The sequence below is a fragment of the Canis aureus genome, chromosome 16 (assembly GCF_053574225.1).
Source record: "Canis aureus isolate CA01 chromosome 16, VMU_Caureus_v.1.0, whole genome shotgun sequence".
NCBI lineage: Eukaryota > Metazoa > Chordata > Mammalia > Carnivora > Canidae > Canis > Canis aureus.
Window position 1 is genome coordinate 61,519,692 of NC_135626.1, and position 25,045 is coordinate 61,544,736.

Below are 25,045 nucleotides of genomic sequence, written 5' to 3' on the forward strand. Positions count from 1 at the left end.
CCACGCACGGCTGCTGGGGCTGCGCGAAAGGGGATGGCCCCCGTGGAAACCAGTCTGGGAGTTCGTCAAGGAGTTTGACGTGGGGTTTCATAAGACCCAGCGATGCCACTCGTCGGAGGCACCCAAGACGGCGGACGACAGGTGTTCAAACCGGAGCTCGCGCACAAGGGTTCCTAACGGCCATGCCTCAAAACAGCCCCAAAAAGTGGAGACAACCCAGGCGCCCGTCAGGGGAGGGGCTGAGAAAACGTCCGGGCGGTGGGCTCTCCTGCAGCCTCACGCAGCAGCAGCGAAGGCCGAGACACACCAGCCTCCGGAGCGCGACGCCGATGGAAGGAAGCCAGGCGCCGGGCCACACACCCACCGACGTCCAGGAAACGTCCAGACCAGGCAATTCCCCGGAGAGAAAGTGGAGCAGCGGCTGCCAGCAGCTGGGGGCGAGGAGGGACGGCTCCTGGGCACCGGGTTTACAAATTTAACCTTTTATCCACCGAATTTCTTCAATGTTTATGTCAGTGTAAAGAGTACATCCCTAAAGGATGACCAATTAGCCTGGCACCTATTTTTTTTAAAGACTTTATTTATTTATTTGACAGAGAGAGAGAGCACGCGCTGGGGTGGGGGGAGAGGGAGAAGCAGGCGCCCCCCTGAGCGGAGAGCTCGACGTGGGGCTCGATCCCAGGAGCCCGGGATTGTGACCTGAGCCCAAGGCAGACGCTCAACCCACCAGGTCACCGAGCTGTCCCCGTCCGACACCTCCTAGGACCTACCTCCTCCCTCCACACTGATTCTAATGTCACTACCATCGAGGATCAGAGCCCCACCCCACCCCCGCCGTCTCCCGGGGCTGCCGGAGCAAAGGACTACAAACCGTGTGGCTTGAAGCAACAGGACATTATTCCCTTGGGGTTCTGGACGCCAGAAACCTGAAATCAAGCTGTCGGCAGGGCCAGCGCCCTCTGACGTCTCTCGGGGACGACCCCTCACCGCCTCTGTTCCCGGTGGCCGCACGCCTCTCCCAAAGGTGACATCTTCCATAACCACGGTGTGACATCACAGCCAGGTCACTGTCCCTGCAATCCAGGGGCCTTACGCACAGATTTCTCCACTTCTGCTAATTTTCCGCTTTGGTAGGGGTGCCGTTTATGCACAACAACACACACTCGTTTATGGTCAGTTCTACCGGTTTTGGTAAATGTGTACAGCCAGGCAACCACCACCATGGTGAAGTTTCAGAAAATAGAGGATGAGGAGGAGGAGACCAGACTGGAGGGTCCCCGGGCCTCTTACAAAACCTTCTATATGTTCTCATCACATAAGCAGTACACGTTTGTTGAACGAGACACTATTTTTTAAAAAATAAGCAAAAATTAGACAAGTGTATTTCCAGGCTCTTGCGTACATAGATCTATTTAACAGACAGGGAATCATTTTGTGCCCATAGTTTTAATTTTTTTTTTAAGATTTTGTTCATTTATTTGAGAGAGAAAGAGAGAGAGAGAGAGCGCCGGGGAGCCTGCACCTGTTGGTGAAGAGGCAGAGGGAGAGTGAGAAGCAGACTCGCCCTGAGCAGGGAGCCGGATATGGGACTCGATCCCAGGATCCCGGGATCATGACCTGAGCTGAAGGCAGACGCTTCACCGACTGAGCCACCCGGGAGCGCTAAAATTTGTTTTTTTAAAAACTTAACAGATCTGACCGCCCATGATAAGATAAAAAAAAAAAAATCCTACCACTTTTTTTATGGTAACAAGGCATCATGTCGCAGGCCGGCCGCGAGAGAGGCGAAAGAAATCCCCCCTTCCGAGGAGAGATGGACGGCTGGGAAGCAGGATTCCAGGACTCTGTCCCCCTCAAGTTTGGGGAGCATCCTCCCGGAAAGCCCCCTTGTGCCCTCTGGCCGTCAGCCCCCACCGCAGCACCCCTGGCTCAGGCCAGCGCGGATCCACTTCCTGGGTCTCTAAGTTTTGTAGACTCTGTAGAAATGGAGGTACATGGGATGCGACCCTGGGGTGTGGCTCCTGTCACGAAGCAGAGTGCTTCCTTTCTTCCTTTCTGTCGTGCCACGGCCCCCCGACGGTCGTCACCTGATCACCAGCGGACGGGCGCCTGGGCCGGGCCCCCTCTGGGCTCTCACGAGGGCTGCTGCTGGGAGCACTCGGGTACGAGGTTGTGGGGACGTAGGTCCTCAGCTACTCGGATGGATACCTAGGGGGGCTTCTGGGTCACCCGGGCAAGTGTTTATGTAGCATTTAAGTGACTGCCCACCCGATTCCAAAAGCAGCTGCACCATTTTACAGCCATCACCGGCGCCAGCGCCCCAGCAGCAACGGGGGCCACATGCTCACCAGCACTTGGTGGCGTCCCTCTGCCAAACCGCGTCCACGCTCACGGACGTGCAGCCTGGACTCACGTGTGCCTGGTGAGCAAGGATGTGGGGCCTCTTTTGGGGTCAACATAAGACATTGGGGTCAAAATTCTTTTTTTTAAAGATTTTTAAAATTTATTCATGAGAGACACAGAGAGAGGCAGAGACACAGGCAGGGGGAGAAGCAGGCTCCCTGCAGGAACCCCGATGCAGGACTCAATCCTGGGACCCCGGGATCACGCCCTGAGCTGAAGGCAGACGCTCCACCCCTGAGCCACCCGGGCGTCCCTACCAGTGCCCCTTCAACTGATTTTTAATTTAATTGAGGACTTGAGGGCTTAAAATCAGAAATATGCTCCTTTGGGGGGTGAATTTGCCCCATGCCTACCTTCAAACTACTCATCTTTATGGGTAGGGCTGGGGTCCCAGTTCTGTGCCAAGCGTGTGGCAAACACCGCCTTCCCGCTGTTGGGGATTTATCCGCTGAGGAGATTAAAATTTAAATTAATGAGATTTTGACACCAAAGAGAGTGATAAATTTGGAACAAAAGGAATCATGCTGATGAAGCTACTAGGAAGGCATGCATGCCGGTGCATACTGTCCCTGGTGCCTACTGCCCCCTGGTGCATACAGTCCCCATACTGCATACTGTCACCTGGCGCATACTGTCCCCTGGTGCATACTGTCCCCTGGCAATACTGTCCTGGTGCATACTGCCCCTAGTACATACTGTCTCCGAATACTTACTGTCCCTGGTGCATACTGTCCTTGGTGCACACAGTCCCCCTACTGCATACTGTCACCTAGCGCATACTGTCCCCTGGTGCATACTGTCCCTAGTACATACTGTCCCTGATGCATACTGCCCCCTGGTGCATATTGTCCCTGGTACATACTGTCCCCCTACTGCATATTGTCCCTGGTGCATACTGCCCCCTGGTGCATAAAGTCTCCCTACTGCATACACTCCCTGGTGCCTACTGTCCCTAGTACATACTATCCCTGGTGCATACTGCCCCCTGGTGCCTACTGTCCCCCTGGTGCCTACTCTCCCCCTACTGTGTACTGTCCCGGATGCATACTTTCCCTCATACATACTGTCCCCTGCTGCATATTGTCCCTGGTGCCTACTGTCCCCCTACTGCATACTGCCCCCTGGTGCTTACTGACCCCTGGGACATACTGTACCTGCCTTCCTTTTGCAGCGCCAATGGCAGGCAGTACCTAGGCTCCCCATACCATTGCCTCAGCAGTGGGCCCCAGGACCCGGTGTTCATCTCCTCCCCATGAGGATGCGTATGTTCCACATGCAGTGGTAGCTTCAGAGGTCAGCGGCACCTGCTCCAGCGTCTTCTCCAGGTGAGGTGGCTGGCCTCAGTCCCAACACTATCCCATTGACGTTCAAGTCTCCCCGCCTTGGCCCGGCCATATCCCAGTCGCTCCCTGGCTGTCGTCAGTCTGAGTGGCAGACAGAACCTTCCGCATTCATTCTCAAGTTTTTGAGAGTCTACTGTGCCTGGGGGCCCTCCCGACAGTGGGGCCCCCGCCTGGAACCAGCCGGACCACACTCCCGGCCGCTCGGCCTTTACTATTTATGGTAAATCTTGATCAGGGAGTGTGAGTCCTCCTTCTGTGTTCTTTTAAGAGATTGTATTGATGACTCCAATTCCTTGGCATTTCCCCATGAATCTTAGAATTAGCTTATCAGTTTCTTTCTTTGTTTTTTTTTTAAAGTATGCTGAGATTTTTGAATGGGATTGTGTCACATCCTTAGATCAGTTTGGAGGGGACTGACATCTTAAAAAGAGCAAATCTTCCAACCCATGAACAGAGTCTTCTTTACCTAAATCTTTAATTTCTCTCAGCCATAAAGAAATCAGAATATATTGAGGGTAGACCAGGACCTGAATATTTTTATTACAGAACATTTTTATAAACTTTAAGTTTTAAAACTAGATTAAACTTTATCGAAGCTCAGAGTAATCCATGAGCTAAGTAACTCAGGAAACAGGACTTTGTATAAATGCAAACACATTCAAGGTAAAACATCACATTTATAGTTCACAAGGCCAAAAATTGATCATTAAAACGCTCTTCACCACCAGCAAACGATAACCATTGCTCTCAGCACCTTGGGTATCTGCGGAAGAAATGTGTATGTATCCACCAACACACAGATTCCTTTTGGTGGCACAGCAGAAATACATATTATTTGTAGAGGATTGAGTAGTGGCCCCCAAAAAGACGTGTCCAAGTTCTAGTGCCCGGGATCCGTGGATGGGACCTTATTTGGAAATAGGGTCTTTGCTGATGTGACTGAGTTAACACTCTGGAGATGAGATCCTCCTGGAATGAGGGTGGGCCCTAAATCCAGTGACTGGTGTCTTTTTAAGGCCTGAGACTCGCAAATGGAGAGGAGGGGACCCAGGAGGGAAGGCTCTGTGAAGATGGACGCAGAGAATGGCATGGTCCCTGCACCACGGGATCCAGGAATCGCAGGTGTCCTCCCGCAGAAACTGAAGAGGCAAGAAGGATTCTCCCCTCGAGCCCTCTGAAAGGAGTATGGCCCTGCTGGCACCTTGATTTCAAACTTGAAAACTCCAGAACTGTAAGAAAAATAATTTCTATTGTTTAAGCCACCAGGTTTGTGATAATTCGTTGCTGCAGCCCCGGGAAACACAAACAGTATCGTTCTACACTTAGGGTTTTTTCTTCTCCCCACATAACGACACACTACCTTGGAGATCTTATGCGTCCACTCAACTAGGCGACTGTCCCCAGTTGCTCAATCAAACGCAAATGGAGGTGTTTCCATGAAGGTATTTTGTAGATGTGACTCACGTCCACAATCAGTTGACTTGAGGGAAAGGAGATTGTCCTGAATTACCCGGGTGGGTGGGTCTGACCCAATCAGTTGAAAGATCTTAAAAACAGAGCTGAGGTTTCAGACGAAGAAGACATTCTGCCCATGGACAGCGGCCTCAGCCCCAGACATCCAGCTTGCCCTGCCGGACAGCCTGCCCTGGGACTTGCAACCTGTCCAGGCGGCCCCCGCGATGATGTCAGCCACCTCCTTGCAGGAAATCTCTTCATGTTTGGCATTGCTGGTATTGGGGAGGACCCCAGATGAAAGTGGGGGCCCCCTTCTGTGCTTTCTGGGCTCACGTTTCCCTGCCAGCATCAAAGGAATGCTCTGCTGTCATTGACGGCTCGGGTCGCTCCTGGCACTGCTCCCGGCTGCTACCCGGTGGCCACCGCTCTGTCTTCTCGCGGCCACCTCTCTGCTACGGCCTAACGCAGCGCCTGGCAGAGAGCACCGGGGTGACTCAGTCAGTTGAGCACCGATTCCTAATTTTGGCTTGGGTCACGATCTCAGGGTCATGAGATCGAGCCCCGCATCCAGCTTAGCACTCAGCCCAGAGTCTGCTTAAAATTCTCTGTCTCCGGGATCCCTGGGTGGCTCAGCGGTTTGGTGCCTGCCTTCAGCCCAGGGTGTGATCCTGGGGACCCGAGATGGAGTCCCTCATCGGGCTCCCTGCATGGAGCCTGCTTCTCCCTCTGCCTGTGTCTCTGCCTCTCTCTCTCAGTCTGTGTCTCTCATGAATAAATAAATAAAATCTTTAAAAAAATTCTGTCTCCCTCTCCCTTTGCTCCCTCTGCTCCTCCTTCTTTCCCTAAAATATATATATATTTGCTGTGTGAGTGGTCTCAACCCCAAAGTCACCTTGCAAATTTTTATGTGGTGGCATCCTCACTGTGCAGTAGGTCCCAAGCCACCTGCTGAGGTTGCGGGGACACCGCCGTGCCATTCAGGGCACATGTTCTCCCATCAGCAGTATTCACACCCAGATGGGAGCCTCTGAAAAGCAGACATGGTGACCCGGAGAACAGCCCTCTCATGTCTGTAGCCGAGACACGGGAAATACCAGGTTTTGGTCTCAGAGAGGAATATCCCATCAAAACACCCCCAAAGGCCATCACTGTCTGCCCGGGAGTTACCCTGCCTGCTTGCGGGAACCCAGCCAGGACGTGAGGCGCCAAAGGAGCCGGGGGCCGAGGACCACCTGCGGTTCATGGGTTCAAAGAACAGCATTTCCATCGGGTTCATGCCACCTTCCTGGACCTTCGCTGCCGCTTGCATCTCTCAAAGCCCCTTGTGCAGAGAAACTTGGCTTTTGAGACAAGTGCTAGTCATCGTAGAGCTGAACGTTGGAACAATTCCGTGCCTGTCAATCAGGGTCGAGTTAGATAAGCCAGGATACACCCAACTACGGAAAATCACAGAAAAGGCAAAGGATCCAGGCAGGTGTACCCATTTGACGGGACATGCCCCTCAGGCCACGTAGCTGAGAGAAGAGCGTACAGAACACGGGGAGGTCGCTCCCGTGTGTGCGACGGGCAGGAAGCCACGGAGGGCGCGAGGGGAGGAAGGGCTCCATGCAGCCTGGCTGGGGGGGCACCAAATGCCCCCAGAAGGAAATCTAGGAAGCGGCTGCGTGCGCTGCTTCCAGATGGGAAGCGGGCTGCCGGGGACGGGAGGGAGGGAGGTTGTTCAGAGCCCGTCTGCTGGGATCCGGCACCCCCGCGCACGGCCCACTCTCCTCGCTGGGTGACAGCCACGGAGGCTGGGTGGCTGTGAGACGCTGTGCTGCACCAGCAGGAACCCAGGCTCCACACAGCAAACCTGGCCACCCTGCAGTCCCTTGGCTGCCAAGGTGAATTTCCACGGTGCCTCTGGGTCGAACATTCCCTGATGCCAAATGCAATTCCTCTGATTCTCACCGAGGTTTTTGCCAGCGAGAAGCAAAAAAAGAGGGCTTTAAAACAAATGTGCCCTGTAGGAGTGCTGATGTGGCTCAGTCAGTGAAGCAGCTGCGTTCAGCTTAGGTCATGATCTCGGGGTCCTGGGATCGAGCCCCATGTCAGGCTCCCTGCTCAGCGGAGAGGCTGCCTCTCCCCATGCCCCTCCTGGTCATGCTCACTTGTGTTCTCTGCCTTTCAGATGAATAAATAAATATTTTCTAAGAGGTAAAGTTAAAAAAAAATGTGTCCTTTGGACTTATCTTCATATTCTTTTGTCAGAAAGTAGCAGGATTAGGGTCCCCAGCCACCTGCTCAATCAGTTGAGCAACCGGCTCTTGGTTTCAGCTCAGATCACAATCTCAGGGTCGTGGGATCCAGCCCTGCATTGAGCTCTGCACTGGGTGGGAGTCTGCTTGAGGATTCTCTCTCCCTCTCCCTCGGCCCTTCCCCCTCCTCGTGCATGCGCTTGCTCTCTCTCTCTCTCTCAAATAAATGAATAAATAACATCTGGGCGGGGAAAGCAGCAAAATGTTAAAAGACAATGAAAATCTCTCATTTTGTGGATCTAAATGACACTTTTTTTGTTTGGGTTCTTTTAGACAAAAGGTAACCCAGCAAATGAAGGCACTGAGATAGGAAGTGCGTGCCACCCAGCCGGAGAGTGGTGGTGCGGGTCTCAAACTCACGGTACCCGAAACCCGTGGCTGTGTCAGCGGTGCTCAGAGGATTTATAGAGGACGCCTGAGATCACCTCCAGCAGCCAGGAAGAACAATTAGCAAAGTCATAAATGCGCTTTCGTTTACCGCTTTGAATCCCCAAACTAATTAATGGTTTTCAAGCAAGGGCTTCACCCTAGATTTCAGAACTTTGTTATCTTTAAATTTGTGAAAATAATGCACTTCAGACCGGAAAACTGCGCTCATAAAATCGCTTCACACTCGAGCCATTCTGCACCCGGCAAAGGTCTTGAAAGAAAGCAGATGCGGGACGCGTAACAGACGTGATCCGTTTGTGTCAATACCACGGAAACCCGCTAAGTGTCGAGTCCGTTCAGAAGTGCCCCAGACGGACAGAAGCTCCCAGGTCTGCTGAGAACGTGGGGACGGGTCAGCCCCGTGTATCTGGGGCAGGAGCGTACATCAGTGCAGACCCTCTGGCACAGTTTGGCAATTCTGAACAAAAACAGTAGATCCAGGGACCCCGGGTGGCGTGACCCTGGGGTCCTGGGATCGAGCCCCACCTCGGGCTCCCCGCAGGGAGCCTGCTTCTCCCTCTGCCTGTGTCTCTGCCTCTGTGTGTGTGTGTGTCTCTCATGAATAAGTAAAATCTTTAAAAAAAAAAATCTTAAAAAAAAACTGTCCATTTCTCACCACTTGGAAGAATGTTCCTTAACCTCCCCTGCTCCAAGAATCCAGGGTGAGCAGGTCCAGTTTGTGCAGATGTTTGGGGCCCCCGGGAGGTACGGGTGGGGTCTCAGGAGTTCAAGAGGCTGCTGCTGCCTGGGCCAACCCTGCAGGCCACTGAGCTGCTTCCACACCTGGCCTGGCCGCCGGCACCAGGCACATGTGGGGAACGGCAGGACGGTTCCACAGCCTCGAGATCTGAAGCAATTTAGGATTCCCCTTTTCCTCCAGTGGAAAAGGAGGGCTGGGACAGGCTGCCCTTCATGAGTCGGGTTCTAAGCAATGAGAACTGCACACAGCCTCGGGGTCTCTCGGGTCAGGATCCCCGGGTGGGGCCTAGAGGTCAATGTTTGCACTGCGCGCCCAGGGAATTCTTAGGCAAACCGAAAGTGCAAGCGCCCTAACTGTGCTTATTTTTACTTGGGGTCTGATACCTAAACACCCTGTGTCGTGTATACGTAATATTTATCCACTATGTACACAGAGGCAGCATCACATAACATGGCCAGTGAGTAAGTCACACCTCAGTCTTGCAAATGTGAGGGGACCTGGTGGAGGACAAATCATCACATCCAGTATTAAGGACTGTGCAGTGTATTTTTTTTTTTAAGATTTTATTTATTTATTCACAGAGAGAGGCAGAGACACAGGCAGAGGGAGAAGCAGGCTCCCTGGGGGACTCGATCCCAGGACTGGGATCACACCCTGAGCCGAAGGCAGACGCTCAACCACCGAGCCACCCAGGCGCCCCCAGATTGTGCAGCGTATTATTGTACATCCGCGTTCACCCCTCGCAAACCACTGGCGGTGTGTCGGTGCACGTGGCAGTAGGTACTCCTCGTACAGCTGCCCTGGAGCTGCTTTGTAAGACCAACTCGTGTGACTTCGCTTTAGCTGCCGAGGTGCCAGCCCAAGGGGTGCCAGCTTCATCTCAGTTCCTGACTTCCGTTCACTTGGGAGTGACACCTCCCGTCATTCCTTGCTCCAAGTCTCTGCTTTTCCGTTCACAGCATGAAAACATATATCTGTTCTTAGCGAGACTTCAGGCGTCAATGAGTTAATTTTTGTCACTGGCACTCTCGCTTGCATAGAAAGCAAATGGCACCCAACAAAGTATTGGGTCTGAATGTCCTCCTCTATGCCTGTATTTGTAATATCTTTCCGTACATGTTGCGAACATTCTCGAATGTAAGAAAGCATACATGGGAGTATACATAAACTATTCATGTCTCAGGATTCATTCAGGCACCTGCCTTCCTTTTGCTGGCAATGTGTTTAGTCCTGTCCCAGGCATCCCTGTGGACCTGGACTGCCCGGTATACATGACCACTAGCCACACGGGACTATTTAAATTTCAGTTACTAAAGGTTAAATAAAATAAAAAACTCAATTCCTCAGTTGCACTGGCCACGTTTCAAGTGCTCACAAGTAGCTACAGATGGCTGGCGGTGAACGCACACGCAAGAGTGCAGATACAAGGCACTCCCACCATCTCGGGAAGTTCTCTTAGACGGCGCTGCTAGACTCTCCAGACCTCTAGCTAGTCATGCCGGGATGACAGCAAATGCTGAGTAACTCTTTGTTGAATGAACAGGAAAATAATTAGTTCTAACTTGTCTTAATAATTCTTAAATGTGACAGTCGGTGACAGTCAAAACGGAAGACAGAAGCTGCGTTAGCCTAAACCCGTGTTTTGACACAATTGGATTAGCTGGAATTATTCCTCCTTTCTGCCTACTTCCAGTTTCGTTTTTATGGAACACATTACAGATTTTGGATCAACCCTCACCCTATTTATCTGCTAATTTAACTCTAGTCAAATCTGTCATATGTGTTTCTCCAAATAAATTATCTAAACATTATTCCACCCAAACTGGATACTCGCAGTTGAATAGAAGAGGTATGCGTTCAACTTTCCAGGAAATTGATTTTTTTTTAATAGGTTGGGATCAAATCCTAGACAAACTTATTTCTTAGGGCACGAAAGAATTCTCCTTCCTAAGCTTCCTTTCCTTGGGGGTGGGGGGGAATTAAGCAAGTATCCCAGGGAACCATATGAAACTGGAAATTCCAAGGCGAAATCCTCACACCCAAGACAAATTCTGCAAGGAAACCTGAGTTGAAACCGATCCAGCTATTTTTAGGATTACAATAAATAGACCTTCGGCTTCAACCCCACAATTTACTGCCTAGATCCAGAAGACAGGGACACAGAAAGAGTTGGAGATTATAAGCGATGCTCTGCTTATAACCAGGATTGCAGGTTTCATCCCCAAATAAGGGTTCTGGGCTGCAGCCCCTCCAGAGTGAGCCTGCATTTCCACCTCCAAACCCCCAATCCAGTGTTCCCTCCTTCCTGCCTTCCTTGAGAACAGTAGATACTGCTCTCCTAAGTTTGCAAATGTCACTCCACAGTCTCTCCAGGATAGCAAATGAATGCAGCACATTTCACCAAATAAAGTGGAGAACATGCCAGCAATGGAAAGATGGGCTCCTGCAGGTCCCAATTTTCACAGCAGGCGTTTCCGTTAAAACAACAACAACAACAACAACAACAACAACAACAAAACACACTTCTCTTGCAGAATCTTTATAAACACGGCTTCAATGATCAAAAATCACTTTTAGACACCTCCCCCCACCCTCGGCAACAAGAAACAGACGGCTTTCTGATGTGCTCAGCAGAGAGAGCACTTCGCAGCTGCGTTCAAAGGGAGAAGCAAAACCAGAAAATGGATTTTCATTGAGTTAAAGTGTCTCGGTGCGGGAGGAGGGGGGAAAAGTGAAGCCTGGTACACACATGTCCTTGAGGACACGTGGGATTCGGTCTGCTTTAGGGTCTAAACGATGTAAGGTGTGTGTGGGGGGGGGACTCGCTCCGTGGATACGGGTCTCAGCAGAAGGGAGGCAGCTGCCCACATGAGCCCACACGGGGCTGCAGGCCACCCCGACCTAAAGGTCTCCTTGGGGTCGCGTGCCCTCCGGAGGGCACCTCGCCGGATCCTGGCGGGCCCGTTAGAGACCTAGCCCTCGGCCAGGACCGTTTTCCCAAATCTGCCCCCAGCCCCGCACTCGTTTCATCAGACCCGAGGGAGGAATTAAAGGTGCGGTTGGTCTCTCCCTCCGAAGCCCCGGGGCCCGGGCTCCACTCCTCCCAGCGGGAAGAAAGAGCTCGCCCTGCATCGGTGCATGCATCGGTGCATTCTCCTCGGTCGCCTTTGGGGGGACACGGCCAGGCTGCTCCCCGCCCCATTCCTCCCTCCCGCGCCCGGGCTCGGTGGGCTCCCGCGCAGACAGGCCAGTCCGGCCCCAAACCGGGGAGCGCGACCAGGGCGGGGCCCCGCAGCAGCGCCCCTCGGAGGCCGGGGCAGGAAGCGGCCCGCTTCCCCCCGTTCGGGCCAGAACAATGGCTTTTTGCCCGGAAAGCCAAGTTCGGAGGAGGCCGGGCGCGCCCCGGCGCTCGGAGGGGGCTCCAAGCGGGGCTCGGCGGGCGCCCCCCGTCCCGGGCCCGAGCCCCGCTCCCTCCCCCTCGGGGCGCCCGTTCCCCCCCCCGCCCGGGACCCGCCGCGCCCCCGACCCGGCCCGGCCCGGCCCCCAGCGCAGGGCGCGAGGCCGAGCCCGCCGCGAACAATGCGCGCCCCGCCCCGCGCCCGCCCCCGCGCGCCCATTGGCCGGAGGCGCCCCGGGAGGCCCGCGGAGGCGGCGCGCGTGCGCGGGGCGGGCCCTGCGCGGGCGGGGGCGGTGCTTTGTGTGCGGCCGGCGGGCGCGCGGCGGCGGCGGTGCGGGGCGCGGGGCGCGGGGCGCGGGGCGCGGGCAGCATGGAGGAGCTGAGCAGCGTGGGCGAGCAGGTCTTCGCCGCCGAGTGCATCCTGAGCAAGCGGCTCCGCAAGGTGCGTGCGGCCCCCGGCCCCGCCCGCGCGCGCCCGCCCGCCCCGGCTCACGCGCCCCTTCTCTCCCGCAGGGCAAGCTGGAGTACCTGGTCAAGTGGCGCGGCTGGTCCTCCAAGTGAGTCCCCGGCCGCGCGGCAACCGCCTTCCCGCCCGCGCCGGCCGGGCCCGGGACGGGGGCGGGGGCGGGGGCGTCCGCGCGCTGGGCGGGAAGTTCGCGGGGTCCCCGCGCGCTGGGCGGGAAGGGGGCGCGCAGCCTGCGCGGGGCCGCCCTTTGTTTACGGGGCGCGCGGACACCCCGGGAGCCCTCGGCCCGGCGCCCCCCGCGGGGCGCGAACCCCCCCCCCCCCCCGTCCATATTTCGTCCGCTGTAACCTGAGCTTTCTATTGATGGATGGAAACCCTCCTTTTTTTTTCCCCCCCTTTTAAAGTAAGGAAGGGGACTGGGCATCCCCGGAAGGGGCTCTGTTTACAGCCGCTTCCCCGCCCTCCCCACCCCCCGCTCGGCTGCCTCGGCTTCCCCTCGAGGACTTGGCCCGCGCCCGCCTGGGCGCCAGCACATTGTTCCTCCCCTTCCCCTTCGGGCTGCGCCCCTGCGCCCCTCGGCCTTCCCCTCCTTCCCCTTCCCCTTCCCCTTCCCCTCCGCGCGTCCTGGAGCAGCCTTCCCTTCCTCGCTGGATCCGGGCCAGGCTTTGGGGGCTTCCCTCCCGGCGACTTCCCATTTTATTGGGATTTGTTTTCCTCCCAGGGGGAGACCGTGGAGATTTCCTGAGGCCTTATGTTAATTGAGGGTTGAGGTGGTAGTTTCCCTTGGAGTTGAGGCGCAGGGGCCTTGGCCTTGAGGCTCCCGGGTCTCCAGGAATTCACCCTCCCGCTGTGGGATTTAGGGGAACTGTGCCATACCCCCCCCCCATGCCCTTGCACCAGTGGGGATCGGAGGGCGCGCTGGGGTGGCCACATGCCCGATGTTGTCCAAAGGGGCCTGTCATTGCCTGGTGTTTCTTGACGCCCTGCTTTTTGTTTTTCCAGACACAACAGCTGGGAGCCAGAGGAAAATATCCTGGACCCAAGGCTGCTCCTGGCCTTCCAGAAGAAGTGAGAAAGTTAACCAGCCCTCGTGGGAAGGGGGAGAATGTTGGGGAGAGCGAGGCCCGTCGCATCGCTGTTCAGGGCCGGGCTGGCCTTCCAGGGCTGGGGCTGGGGTCTGGGCATCCAGGGTGGACTCCGGGGGCTCCTGCGCCATGGCCCTCGGCGGAGGTGAAGCAGGCATCAGGGTCCCGCAGGAGTTCCTTCCGGACGTTCCTTCAGCTCGCCAGCTCCCTGTGTCCGGAGCTAAGAAGCCACTTTCTAGGTCTTTCCGACAGCCAGGTTCGCAAAAATGAACCTTCTCGGTTCCTTCATGAAGAGTTCTAGCTTCTCCTGTTGACCTTTTCTGTTGAGTCATTTGCACTAATAAAAACTAGGATGGCAGGTTCACCGTAAAAATGGTGGCCTGGCCGCCCAGTGCTGCCTGAGGGTGCTGTTGAGCAAGAGAAGGCCCAGAGAGGTTCCTGAAACAGCACAGCAGAAAGCTAAGCCTCTTCTGGTGGGTTCTGTCCTAGGAACAACGCATTTATGTTTCTTGAGGCCGTAAAGCAGGTGGTGCTGAGGGAGCACCCTTGCCGGTCTCAGGGGATAAGTTTGCTTCTGTGATTTTAGATGTCACCTCTAATTTTAGATAAGAGAGTTGGGGAAGCGTGGGGTGGTCTGGCTGACGTCATGGGGAAGAGAAATCAGGGAACGTGGGTGTCTCCCTTCCCCTGTGCACCCAGAAGACACCCCCGCCCCCAGAAACTAGTAGCTGGCAGTCACATGGTTGGTGTGTGAGGGTGACATTTGTAAGTAAGGGCAAGTCTGAGGTTCAAAACCTGCGGGTCGGGTTAATGTGTTGGCAGAGGAGGCCTGTGAGATGTTCCTGCCCCTCTAGGAGACAGGTTGGGGGCTGCTTCGGAAAGCGTGAACTGTCTGGTTGTACTAATTGGATTCTTTAAGAGATGGCTTTCCAGGCCTCAGCGGGGTGATGTTTGCCCCTTTTAATTACTGGGAAGCTTCTCCACATCAGCCCCTTCCCCAGGGGTAGCCTGAAATACAAGCTTTCTCTGGGGTGGGGCTGGAGGCAGCTTGCTTGGCTTCATGGCCCTGAGTTCTGGGAGCTGATGAAGGGGTCCTACCAGAGGTGCAGGTTTTGAGCTGCAGCTACATCGGGACCAGGCACCTCCAAAGACTTCCATCTAGAGCTCAGTCTAGAAATAGGGGTTTTAGAAAAAGGAAGGGGCGGGGAAGATGAGGGCGCCAGGGGCACTGGCTCTGAGAAGCCAGCCCAGAGTGCAAGACGGGACCAGAGCCTTGGGTTCCCTTGACCCGGGTTCATGGACTGGTGAGGATTTTGTGCACCCTGGAGAGGCAGAGGCTGGGGCCAGTGGTCCTTGTCTCCCGGCCCAGGACTCTTGTTTGGAGCAGTGGGCTTGGACCGTGTGACCACGAAGGCTCCTTCTAGTGGGCTACACCCTAGAAGTTCCACAAAACATTCTACCTGTGGAAAGCAGCCAGGATTAGCACAGGGCTGTCTGGAAAGGAATCTGAGAAAACCGGAGAATTGCTCCTTTCACAGCCTTGCTGGAATTTCTTTCACTTGTTTTTATGCAAATGCAAATGAAACAGGTTTTAAAAAAAAAAAAAAAGTATTAGAAAGAAGAGGGTCTGGATGTCTGCTTTGTGTATGGTAACCATGGGATGGGTTTTTGCGGTGGAACTGATCGGAAGCTAGGGCAGGCCCGGCGTGTTGGGTGTCTGAGGCCCTGGGGGTCGTGTGGTGGGAAAGGGTGTGCGCACTGGGCTTCTCCCACCCTGATTGGTGATCGTCTTAAGGGAACACGAGAAGGAGGTGCAGAACCGGAAGAGAGGCAAGCGGCCCAGGGGCAGGCCAAGGAAGCACACGGTGATGTCCTGCAGCCGGCACTCCAAGCTCAAGGTGGGTGGCTGCTGGCCCGACTGGGCTGCTTTCGTCGTGCAGCGTGCAGAGTGGAAGGCGGCAGGCAGCAAGAGGGTTGAGGGCTTTGGGGAACGGGGATCAGGCTGGCTCTTCCACTTGCTCAGAAGACCCTGGCCTTCCGCCTCTTCCTTGCTTGTGGCTCTAAGCCTCTGCCAGCAGAGGGCCACAGCAGGCCCCAGCTCCCCCTCACACCCTCCCCCTGCCACCAGGAGGGTCCTGCTGTGGCCCATGCCCTTGAGAGCTGGTTTCTTATTCACTTGGCGTCCCTCCTGCACTCCTGTCTGGTGGACAGCAGGGTCAGACTTGGCTGCCGACTGCTTCCTCACTGTTGGTGGCTCACGGGAACAGAAAGGAACAGGAAGCGTGCACACAGTAGGTGCTCACAGGGACACACACTTGGGGGCCGGGTCATGGCCTCAGTCTGGGATGTGTCTTGGATTCCTCTCTGGAGGGCACTGCCCCAGGATTGTGAACCCACACGTGGTGGCCAAGAGTTCAGTCTCTTACAAAAACCGCTCTTCTGGAAGCCCTTAAAGTCTTGCTTTCAGGCTTGTTGGCTGGTCCACACTGGCCTGCTCTTCACAATCTTCCTTTTGAGCAGGACAGTGGGAACGGGGGTCAGGGGAGTGGGTTCCTGTGTACTCGGGCTCTCCTCCCCGGGGGTGACCAGTGGGGACCACAGAAGTGGCATCAAGGCGGTGGGCCTGGCTGGGCAAGGAGGCCCGGAGGCCTCAGGTGTGATTGGATTGTCCCTCACCGAAGGCGGGCGAGCCTCGCATCAGGGAGCCCACACCGCCTCCATCACCCTAAAGTGTGCCTTTGGAAATGATGGCCCAGGGAGAAACGGGAGGGTGCACTTAACCTGCTTTTGGGGGGACGCCCAGAAGGCAGGAGGGCAGCAGTTTGTTTTCCTGTGTGCCGGAACGTTCTGAAGGTCAGAACCTTCAGAAGTGAGAGGACCGAAGCAGGATGTGCACTTGGCTTTAGGTTAACAAGCGATTACGCATGAAGCATCGTAAGCTTTGCGCTTCCCTTTCCGAGTCACCTGCTGAGGAGCCTGGAGCCAAATTCACGTCCCCCTTTGAGGCCGTAGTATCCAGGACGTGACCGTGCATGCTCTTCGTTTCGTTGCTCTGCTCTGATTTCACAAAGCACCTGTTCTTTGTTCTGCTTTTAACTGCATTTCAAGGACTCTCATAAGGACTTTTTACGTCTCTTCTGGAACAAGGGGGTGAGAAATCGCTCCCTCCTGGCTGTCTTTCTAGTGTGGCAGCCACCAGAGGTTTCAGCTTTGAGGGGTCCGGTGCCCCGTGGACCGCGGAGACCCGGCCTTAGAGACAGTGACACCCTCTGTGCTCTTTCTCTGCAGGAACCCGACGCTCCCTCCAAATCCAGCAGCTCCTCCTCTTCCTCCACGTCTTCTTCCACTTCCTCAGATGAAGAGGACGACAGTGATTTAGATGCCAAGAGGGGTCCCCGGGGCCGCGAGACCCACCCAGTGCCTCAGAAGAAGGCCCAGATCTTGGTGGCCAAACCGGAATTGAAGGACCCCATCCGGAAGAAGCGAGGCCGCAAGCCCCTGCCCCCAGAGCAGAAGGCGGCCCGGAGACCCGTGAGCCTGGCCAAGGTGCTGAAGACTGCCCGGAAGGACCTGGGGGCGCCGGCCAGCAAGCTGCCCCCACCGCTCAGCGCCCCCGTGGCAGGCCTGGCAGCCCTGAAGGCCCACGCCAAGGAGGCGTGCAGTGGCCCCGGTGCCATGGCCACCCCAGAGAACCTGGCCAGCCTGATGAAGGGCATGGCCGGCAGCCCCAGCCGGGGCGGCATCAGCTGGCAGAGCTCCATCGTGCACTACATGAACCGAATGAGCCAGAGCCAGGCCCAGGCCGCCAGCAGACTGGCGCTCAAGGCCCAGACCGCCGGCAAGTGCGGCCTCGGGCTGGACCTCAAGGTGAGGACGCAGAAGGGGGAGCTGGGGTTAAGCTCCCCAGGAAGCAAAGTCCCAAAGGCCCCCAGCAGTGGGGCTGTGGAGCAGAAAGTGGGAGGCGCAGGGGGGCCCCCCTACATCCACAGTATCAGCAAGGGCCCTGCTGGGTGCCTGGGCCCCCAGCCTGCACCCACCCAGGAGCTGAGCCTCCAGGTCTTGGACTTACAGAGTGTCAAGAACGGCACAGCTGGGGTGGGCATGGTTGCCCGCCATGCCACGGCCAGCAAGGGTGTCCCTGCCACCAACCCAACCACTGGGAAGAGCGCTGGGGGTGGCCTCGCCGGGGGGAGTGGGGCCACCGTGCCCTCCGACACTAGCAAGAGTGAGAAGCTGGCTTCCCGGGTGGCAGCTCTGCCCACTTCTGCAGGCAAGAGGGACTGTATGAAGGGCAGCGCGGCCCCCAGCAGTCAGGAGGGCCATACGGCCCCCGGCGACGCCCGCAAGTTGGCCTTGCCTTCAGAGCTGAGCGCTGGCGAGGAGAGTAGCTCCGACTCAGACCCCGGCTCCGCCTCGCCACCCGGCGCCAGACAAAACCCATCAGTGTCAGTCCAGACCAGCCAGGACTGGAAGCCCACCCGCAGCCTCATTGAGCACGTCTTCGTCACCGACGTCACTGCCAACCTCATCACGGTCACGGTGAAGGAGTCCCCTACCAGTGTGGGCTTCTTCAACCTGAGACATTACTGACACCCTGTGGCCACCCGGCTGCCTGGCTCTGGCCTCTGGCTTTGCTTTGATAACTGCCCTGCACCCCAGGCCCTTTCCAGGGGCCGGGTGGCATCCAAGGGCAGGCTCGGAGGGGACTTGCCCTGGCCCTGCCTGTGATTTCAGGTGGGACAGTACCTTGATGCCTTGCCGAGGCCTGGCCTTGCCCTCGTTCCTACCTCTGGGCCTTTGCTTCACTTCCCACATGCCTCAGGAAGTCCTCCTCCTGTGTCTCTGGCTAAAGTTCCTCAAGGCCGTCAGGTTTGCTGTTTGATCCGCCCTGCCTGCCCTGCGGCGACAGGGTGGTGGTCAGCTCTGCTCTGGATTTCCAGGGGGCACGGCTCGTAGAGGAGGGATCCAGGCTGGTAGTCCCTGCCCAGCAGTGGGATGGGGGCAGGGCAAGGCCTTGACCTCTCTAGGGCTCAAGTTAGGTTTTTACAAGAGGGCCTGGGGTGGGGGGCAAGTAAGGGGCCTCGCCAGTCAGAGCTCCCCTTTAGGACAGTGCCCGACGGCTGAGGACTGGGGGCCTGGATGGAGGAGGACCGGTGCTGGCTGGTGGGGTGCTCAGTGCCCTGTAACCCTGGTTCCAGTTAACAACTGCAGCGCCCCTGGGGTTGCCCTGGGAGTCACAGACTGGGAAGGGCTGGTCCCAGAGCTGTTTCACCTGGAGCCTCCACGTTTGGGGGGGGGAGAGGGGGCAGAAGCAGAAGGGGTCACTGTCCCTGCCCTCCTTTCTACTTTTTTTTTTTTTTTTTTTTTGCTGTTCTGTGCAAGGACAGCTGTGGCCCCACACGTGGCCCCAAGAGCCCCTGGTAGGTGGGGGTGTGCAGGCAATTGCTGGAGTAGATCCACCCTCCCAGGGCCTGCTGGCTTCCAGCCGTCGTGTGGGTGTTCGGTGCTGCTCCCACCCATGCCCACCTCTGCCCAGGATGGGCACTGCCTCTCCCTGACAATCCCTCCCACCTTTGGGGGTTCTGAGGGCCCCAGAAAGGCCAAATCTACCAGCCCAACTACCCCCCACCCCCACCCCGGCTGTCTGGGAGCTGCCTTGTATGGCTTGGGGCAGGAAGGTGGGTCAGGGAGCCCGGTCACCAGGTCTTTGTGATGCCAAAAGAAAAGTGGAGGTGGGGTTGTCTTCTGCCTCAGCTCTTGGTGGAAGCCAGCCAGCAGGTGTGGCCGCTCCCTTGGTCCTGTTGCCTTGATGGCAGGGGAGCCCAGGCTTACCGAGGGGTGGGCCTGCCAGACCTCCAGCCCCCTAGCCCCTCATCCTCCTCGCCAAATAGAAAGAGATGGCTTTTGTACGTCTGAATCCATTTCAACAGCGTGCCTTTGGGGACAGATACGTGTCCAGGACCTTGTCAGGGGTTCTCCAGGTGCAGCCTCTCCGTCTCCTGCGTGGTGGCTACACGGGGCAGCAGCCGGAGGGTGCCCATCTTGGCATACCTGAGGGCTGAGAGTCCAGACAACCAGGCTCAAACTGGAATGTGGGCAGTAAAGGGGAGAACTGCCCCAGGAGGCGGGAAGAGCTGGCAGGTGACTGCACAGTCTGGAAGAAGGCGCCCAGCACACTGGGCCACAGACACCGGCTCCCCGTCCAGCTCTAGACACCCAGATGCACCCTGGCAGTGGAGATGGGGGCTCCTGTGGCTGCCCCCACCAGGCAGCCAGGTTTTGCAACTCCCCTTCTGTCTTAGGCTGCAGAGCCAGGCCCACAGCAGCTTCCGGAGCCCTGCGGGCTAAGCCTGGGTTCCTGCGGGCCTCTGGACACACGTGTGTCCGCGCTCACCTGCCGCCCTCAGCAGCCGGGTCTCCGAACCCCCACGCGGTGCCTTTCTGTTTACCAGCTCTTTCAATCCCAAAGTTGAATCTGCAAACACCTTACTCCAGCCACTTTGCCTTCTCGCTGTGTTGTGGTTTCTTTGGTGCTTGGGACTCCATGTGGCTTCTGTTTAAAAGGGTGTGTGTGAGCGTGTGTGTGTGTGACTGTCTTTGCTGAAGAGTTGAATGTCATGTTTACCAATAAAAGTAGTACTTTTTTTATTTGCTGCTATGTGTGCGCGCGCGCGCGTGTGTGTGTGTGTGTGTGTGTGTGTGTGTGTGTGTGGCGCTGGGCATCAGCCACATCGGAGACCCCTGGTCTGTTCTGCGGGGTTACCCACATGGACTGCATCACGGTGTATACTGAATGGGTGTGTGAATCCTGTCGTGTCTTTGTTTGCTTGCAACGGATAGGAAGAAGTGGCCAGCCAGTCCGTCCTTTTCTTAAGAGGGTTGGACATATTTTTATATATATTTTTTGGTACCAAAAAGAGTGTACCTTGATCTGGTTACGCTCAAAATTTTGACCTGACTAAGAAGGCTCTGGGCCTGGAGGTTACACGAGGGGGGGATGGGAAGGAGAAACGGGGAGGACCAGAGCTTTGGACCAGTGCCAATGGCTGGCTTGATTTGTGTTTTTTAATTAAAAAGAAAAAAATCATTCATGTATGCCACTTCTAATTGCTTTAAACTATGGCTGTTTGTTTGCTTTTTTAAAAGAGAGGGAACAAAAGTGAAGATGTTATTGCCCCGGGAAGCCTGAGATCTTTGTTGAAGCAGGGCTGCCGCCCAGCCCCCATATTCAATCAGGACCTGCCAGTTGGAGAAAATGCTTCCCCCAGGAAGCCCGCCATGGTTGGGGGGAGGGGTGGGAGGAGGGGCGAGGTAGTGCCTAGATGACCAGATTTTTGCTCAGTACATCTTAAGATTCTGTTGTTTTTCTAGTATTTTTGGAAAACTAACACTAGGCCTAGGTTGCAGGTTTTGGGGTTTTTTTTTGTTGTTCTTTTGACGTTAATTTATTTTGCAGGGGAACGACCTTAGAGTGAGCGGTGTCAGGTTTTTGTCTTTGTTAACTTTTAGTATATCAATAAATCTTTTCTTTAACTTGTCAGCCTGGTGTACGTGATGCTTGATGCCCGGAAACAATAGTCTCTTCGGTTGCCCTTTCCTGAGGCGAAGTACTCTGGATGTGGCCTAAAGCATAGAACATCCAAGGCTTCTGGAAGCGGTTAGCCCCTCTCCCAGAGTGCGAGCAAGCACGGAAAAGGTGTTTTTTTCTAAACAAAGGTGGGGTTGGTTACAGCTGTGAACCCCTGCACCAGCATTCGTAAAGGGTGATTTGGCTGTGTCTGGAGGTGGTTTTGGGGGGCAGGGGTAAGTGTTGCTGCTCCTGGCATCTAGTGAGCAGAGGCCAGGGAGGCTGCACGACATAAACTCACTCAGACGTTTCCCAGAAGGCAATACTTTAACCCCAAAGACACCGCTTGAAAGCTGCAAGATTCCAGGGGAGTCACTCTGGCGCTCCAGGGGTTTGGAGTCCCTGGTGCTACTGTACTAAGAGCTCACAATAAGGAGATGATTCGCTTCTTATAGAACCTTCTGCGGGCCTTCAAGGTTTGCATCACTCTCAGCCTGAATTTGTTCATAGATTTGAGCCTCCAGGGAGAACCAAGTTCCCTTTGAAGTGAAGACAGAAGTTGGACCTCGAAGTTGAAAGGCTAGTTTGGGGCGAAGGCCTGAAATGTTTTCCTGCAGGGGGAAGAATAGAAATAGAACCCACTCTGCAGAGAAGGCCTGAGAATTTGAAGCGCAACCCTTGCGGGGCAAGGCCAAAGCCCTGCTTTCTTTGTCGCCCCTGCGGAGGCTGGAGCGATTTTGTTTTGGAGAAGGTGGGCATCGGTCCTCTGGCTTTGGAGAGCTGCGAAAGGGGGTGAGGGTGGCCGGGAAGGAGTAGTTGCGGGCAGCCGGGGTTGGGCTCTCATGGGAGCCCCAGCCAGGCGGGTGCGGGGGCCCTGACCCACGCCGGCCTTTGTTCGTTTCTGCGCAGAGGGTCTGATGGCCTAATCCACCGCCTTCCCAGAGGAATGGGCTGGGCTGCCAAGGGCCCGACCCGGCCTGCGGCCTTCCTGGACTGGGCCCAGCCGCAGGGCGTCCGGCGGGATGGGCCAGCAGGCTCTGAGGATCCCGGCGCTGACCAGCCCCTCCTCCCCGCGGGGAGGGCGCAGAGGGGGGCCACCGTGGCCCGCTGCAGCGTGCCCTTGGCGAGGGAGCTGCGGCCCTCCCGGCGCCCCCGCGAGCCCCAGAGAGGCACCGGCCGCGAGCCTAAGGCGAATCTTAAGGCCCGGAGTGGGTGGGCGCGGGGAGGGGTGAGGCCGTGGCCTCTAGAGGGCGCGCGCGACCCGCAGACTCGGAGCCTCCGGCTCTTGGGACGCGCGGGGGCGCGTTCCCCGCCGCCGGCTTGGAGCTGCCCCGGGAACCGAGCTGCGCGACCCCTTCCCCGCCGGCGCCCAGGTGCCCCCAGCGGCCTCCATTCGGGAAGAAAGCCCCGGCCCGAACCCCAAGCCACAGCCTCCTCTCCCGGGTGCAGGCCCCCAAGGCTGGACGCTGGGGAGCGCCGCCCAGCACTGAGCAGCCCCCATCTCAGACCAGCTGGATCCAAGGCCCCCTCTGGGCCTGGAGGACGTCAGAGCGTGACCCCCAAGGCGCTGGGTGCCGGCCTCCCGGAGGCGGGTCTGCGGTGCAGGCACAGGCCTCGCCTGGGTCCCGCGCGCTGTAAGCATCAAAGGGACAGGAAGATGGATTCGATCTGCCGCGCTCCGGGGAGCCATCCAGGTTCCAGTGCTGCCCGCGGCGGTGCTGTAGGGCCGCAGGGGGGCCGACCCAGGGTGGGGCGACACCGCGGGCCGGGCCTCCGCACCTGGCAGCTCTTGGCCAACCTGCCCGGGAACGGAAGCCACGCCAGGAGCTCCCGGCCATTGCCGAGGTGGACGGTGGCCAGCCAGCCGGGAAAGGGGGACCGGGTCGGCGCCCTCGCATCCTCCTAAACACCAGTGCACGCCAGTGCCCAATACCCAGGAGAGGTGGTTGGAGGGAGTCCCCGACCGGGCAGCGGGGCCTCGGCTCAGGGGCTGGCTGCCGGTGGCGCCCCTGGCCGGGCCACCCTACTCCCTCCCCGCCCCGACTGCACAGGCCCTTCGAGTCCAAAGGGCACCCAGCGCCCCGTGACCCGCTGCCCTGGGCCCGCGCCGCTGGCTCCCTCCCCCTGGTCCTCCCACTCAGCTCTCCGAAACTGGGGAAAGAGGCGCGGGGAGCACCGCCAAGGGCGGGTCCGCAACCGGCTGGCGGAAAGACAGGAGATGCGCGGGCGAAGCGTCCCCACGCCCTCCCTTCGTGCCAGGCCGTGCGCCCAGGTCGGGGCTTCTCTGCGGCGAGGGCTGCGCGGGGTTATGGGGATGGGATGGGATGGGATGGGATGGGATGGGATGGGATGGGATGGGATGGGATGGGATGGGACCGACGCCGTGGGCGCCCTGGGCTTCCGAGGACCGCCCCCGTGCCGCCCCACGCCCGCGCCCCGCACAGCCGACGGCCGGGAAGGGCCGAGAGCCCCCATCCCCACCCTGAGCCCTGCTCCGCACCCCCCCGACCGCGCCTCGCCCGGCGTTGGGGCTTCACCACCCCAAGAAGAGCGGGGACGGAGAGGCTGGCGGGGGGCGGGGGGCGCGGGGCTGCGCCGGCAGCGCCAGGTTCACTAATCACATCAGCGTGCTCTGCGCCGGCTCCGAGCAGCCAGTTGCCTAGCAATACCCGCGAATTCAATTCCTCAATCAATAGGCGCGAGGCGCTGCATTTCGGGGAGCGCTGGCGAGGCTGGGTGGGTCTGGGGGGCGGGTCCCAGGACAGCCCCGGGAAGCAGGCCGGAACCGCAGGGGCGCCCGGCCGGGGGCGTCAGGGCCTCGGGGACCAGTGCCGTCGGGCCTAGGGGTGGGGTTCGCAGGGGGAGCAACGCCAGGAGAAAAGGGACCCTAAAGGTTGCTCCCATCCTCCCGGTGTCCCCAAGGTCTGCCCGGGACCCAGAGGAAAGTGGCCGGTAGGTGAGAAGAGCCGCGGCCTCCCCCCTGGGGACTGAGTGGAGTCAGAGCCCAGTCCCTCTGGAGCCCCCTCTCCCCCCCCCCCCCCAGCTGGGAAGTTCCCCCAGTTGGGGAAAGGCCTCTGCAGCTGGAATCCTCCGGGCCCACGGGGGCGAGGGGGGTGGTGGATGGGGTGGGTAGTGAGACAGGAGGAAGGGGTGCTCTCTCCTGGGGTGGTCATCCCTCTGCTCTGATGGGGATGGGGATGGGAGTGGGGGGTGGGGTGAGGGGGGCAGGGAAGGAACAAAACCGAGACACGTCTCTATTTACAAAGTATATATTTAAACACGTAGAAAGCAGTATTGGATACAGACATTCACGACCGCGGAAGATAGGTACTGAAGCTTCACTCTTGGGCTGAGGCGGGGATCAATTCGAGATTTGTACAAATCTTAGAATTAAATAAACCCCACAGGCGCACATCCCGCGTGGTTGCAGACTCTCAGCCACGCAGCCCTGGCCCCTGCCCCCCCCCCCCCAGGTCAGCGTCGCAAGAGCAAGCGGAGAAGACACAGACGCACGGCCACGGACAGACGGTGGACAGAGGGGCGGCGGGGGTAGAGCCAGGCTGGCCCGCCGGAGGGAAGTCAGAAGGAAGGAGAAGAATCAGGCCCGAGGGAGGGAGACGGGAGCCCACGGAGGGAGGGAGACAGAAAGGAAGGCGACAGCCAGGTAGACACGCGTCCCCGAGTTCGCCGTCCACTGGGTCACAGACGTGTCCCTCCATTGAAGCTTCATCTGAAAATAGCGTCCACATGTAGTAGATACACTTGGTAAACGGCGCTTCTTTATACAAAGTCTAAAATACCAGTTTTACAAATGTGAGCAGATAAAAATCCCCATTCCGGGGGGCTTCTTTATATAGGCGCAATTTGATATTCAAAAACAAATAAAATCATGTAGTACACCGT

The 25,045-nt window shown here is 57.4% G+C and overlaps 1 protein-coding gene across 1 annotated transcript; it reads left to right on the plus strand.

Moving 5' to 3' along the window:
• Positions 1-12,344: 12,344 nt before the first annotated feature.
• Positions 12,345-21,115, plus strand: CBX2 (chromobox 2). The gene is made up of 5 exons (XM_077854501.1): positions 12,345-12,466; positions 12,538-12,581; positions 13,493-13,558; positions 15,371-15,473; positions 16,864-21,115. Exons 1-5 carry the CDS (start codon positions 12,395-12,397, stop codon positions 18,163-18,165), a joined length of 1,587 nt encoding a protein of 528 aa, XP_077710627.1. The 5' UTR covers positions 12,345-12,394; the 3' UTR covers positions 18,166-21,115.
• Positions 21,116-25,045: the final 3,930 nt, after the last annotated feature.

Coding starts and splice junctions, on each gene's coding strand:
- CBX2 (XM_077854501.1), top strand. CDS start 12,395: ATGGAGGAGCTGAGCAGCGTGGGCGAGCAGGTCTTCGCCGCCGAGTGC. Junction 12,467..12,537: donor TGAGCAAGCGGCTCCGCAAG/GTGCGTGCGGCC, acceptor TCTCTCCCGCAG/GGCAAGCTGGAGTACCTGGT. Junction 13,559..15,370: donor CTCCTGGCCTTCCAGAAGAA/GTGAGAAAGTTA, acceptor GATCGTCTTAAG/GGAACACGAGAAGGAGGTGC.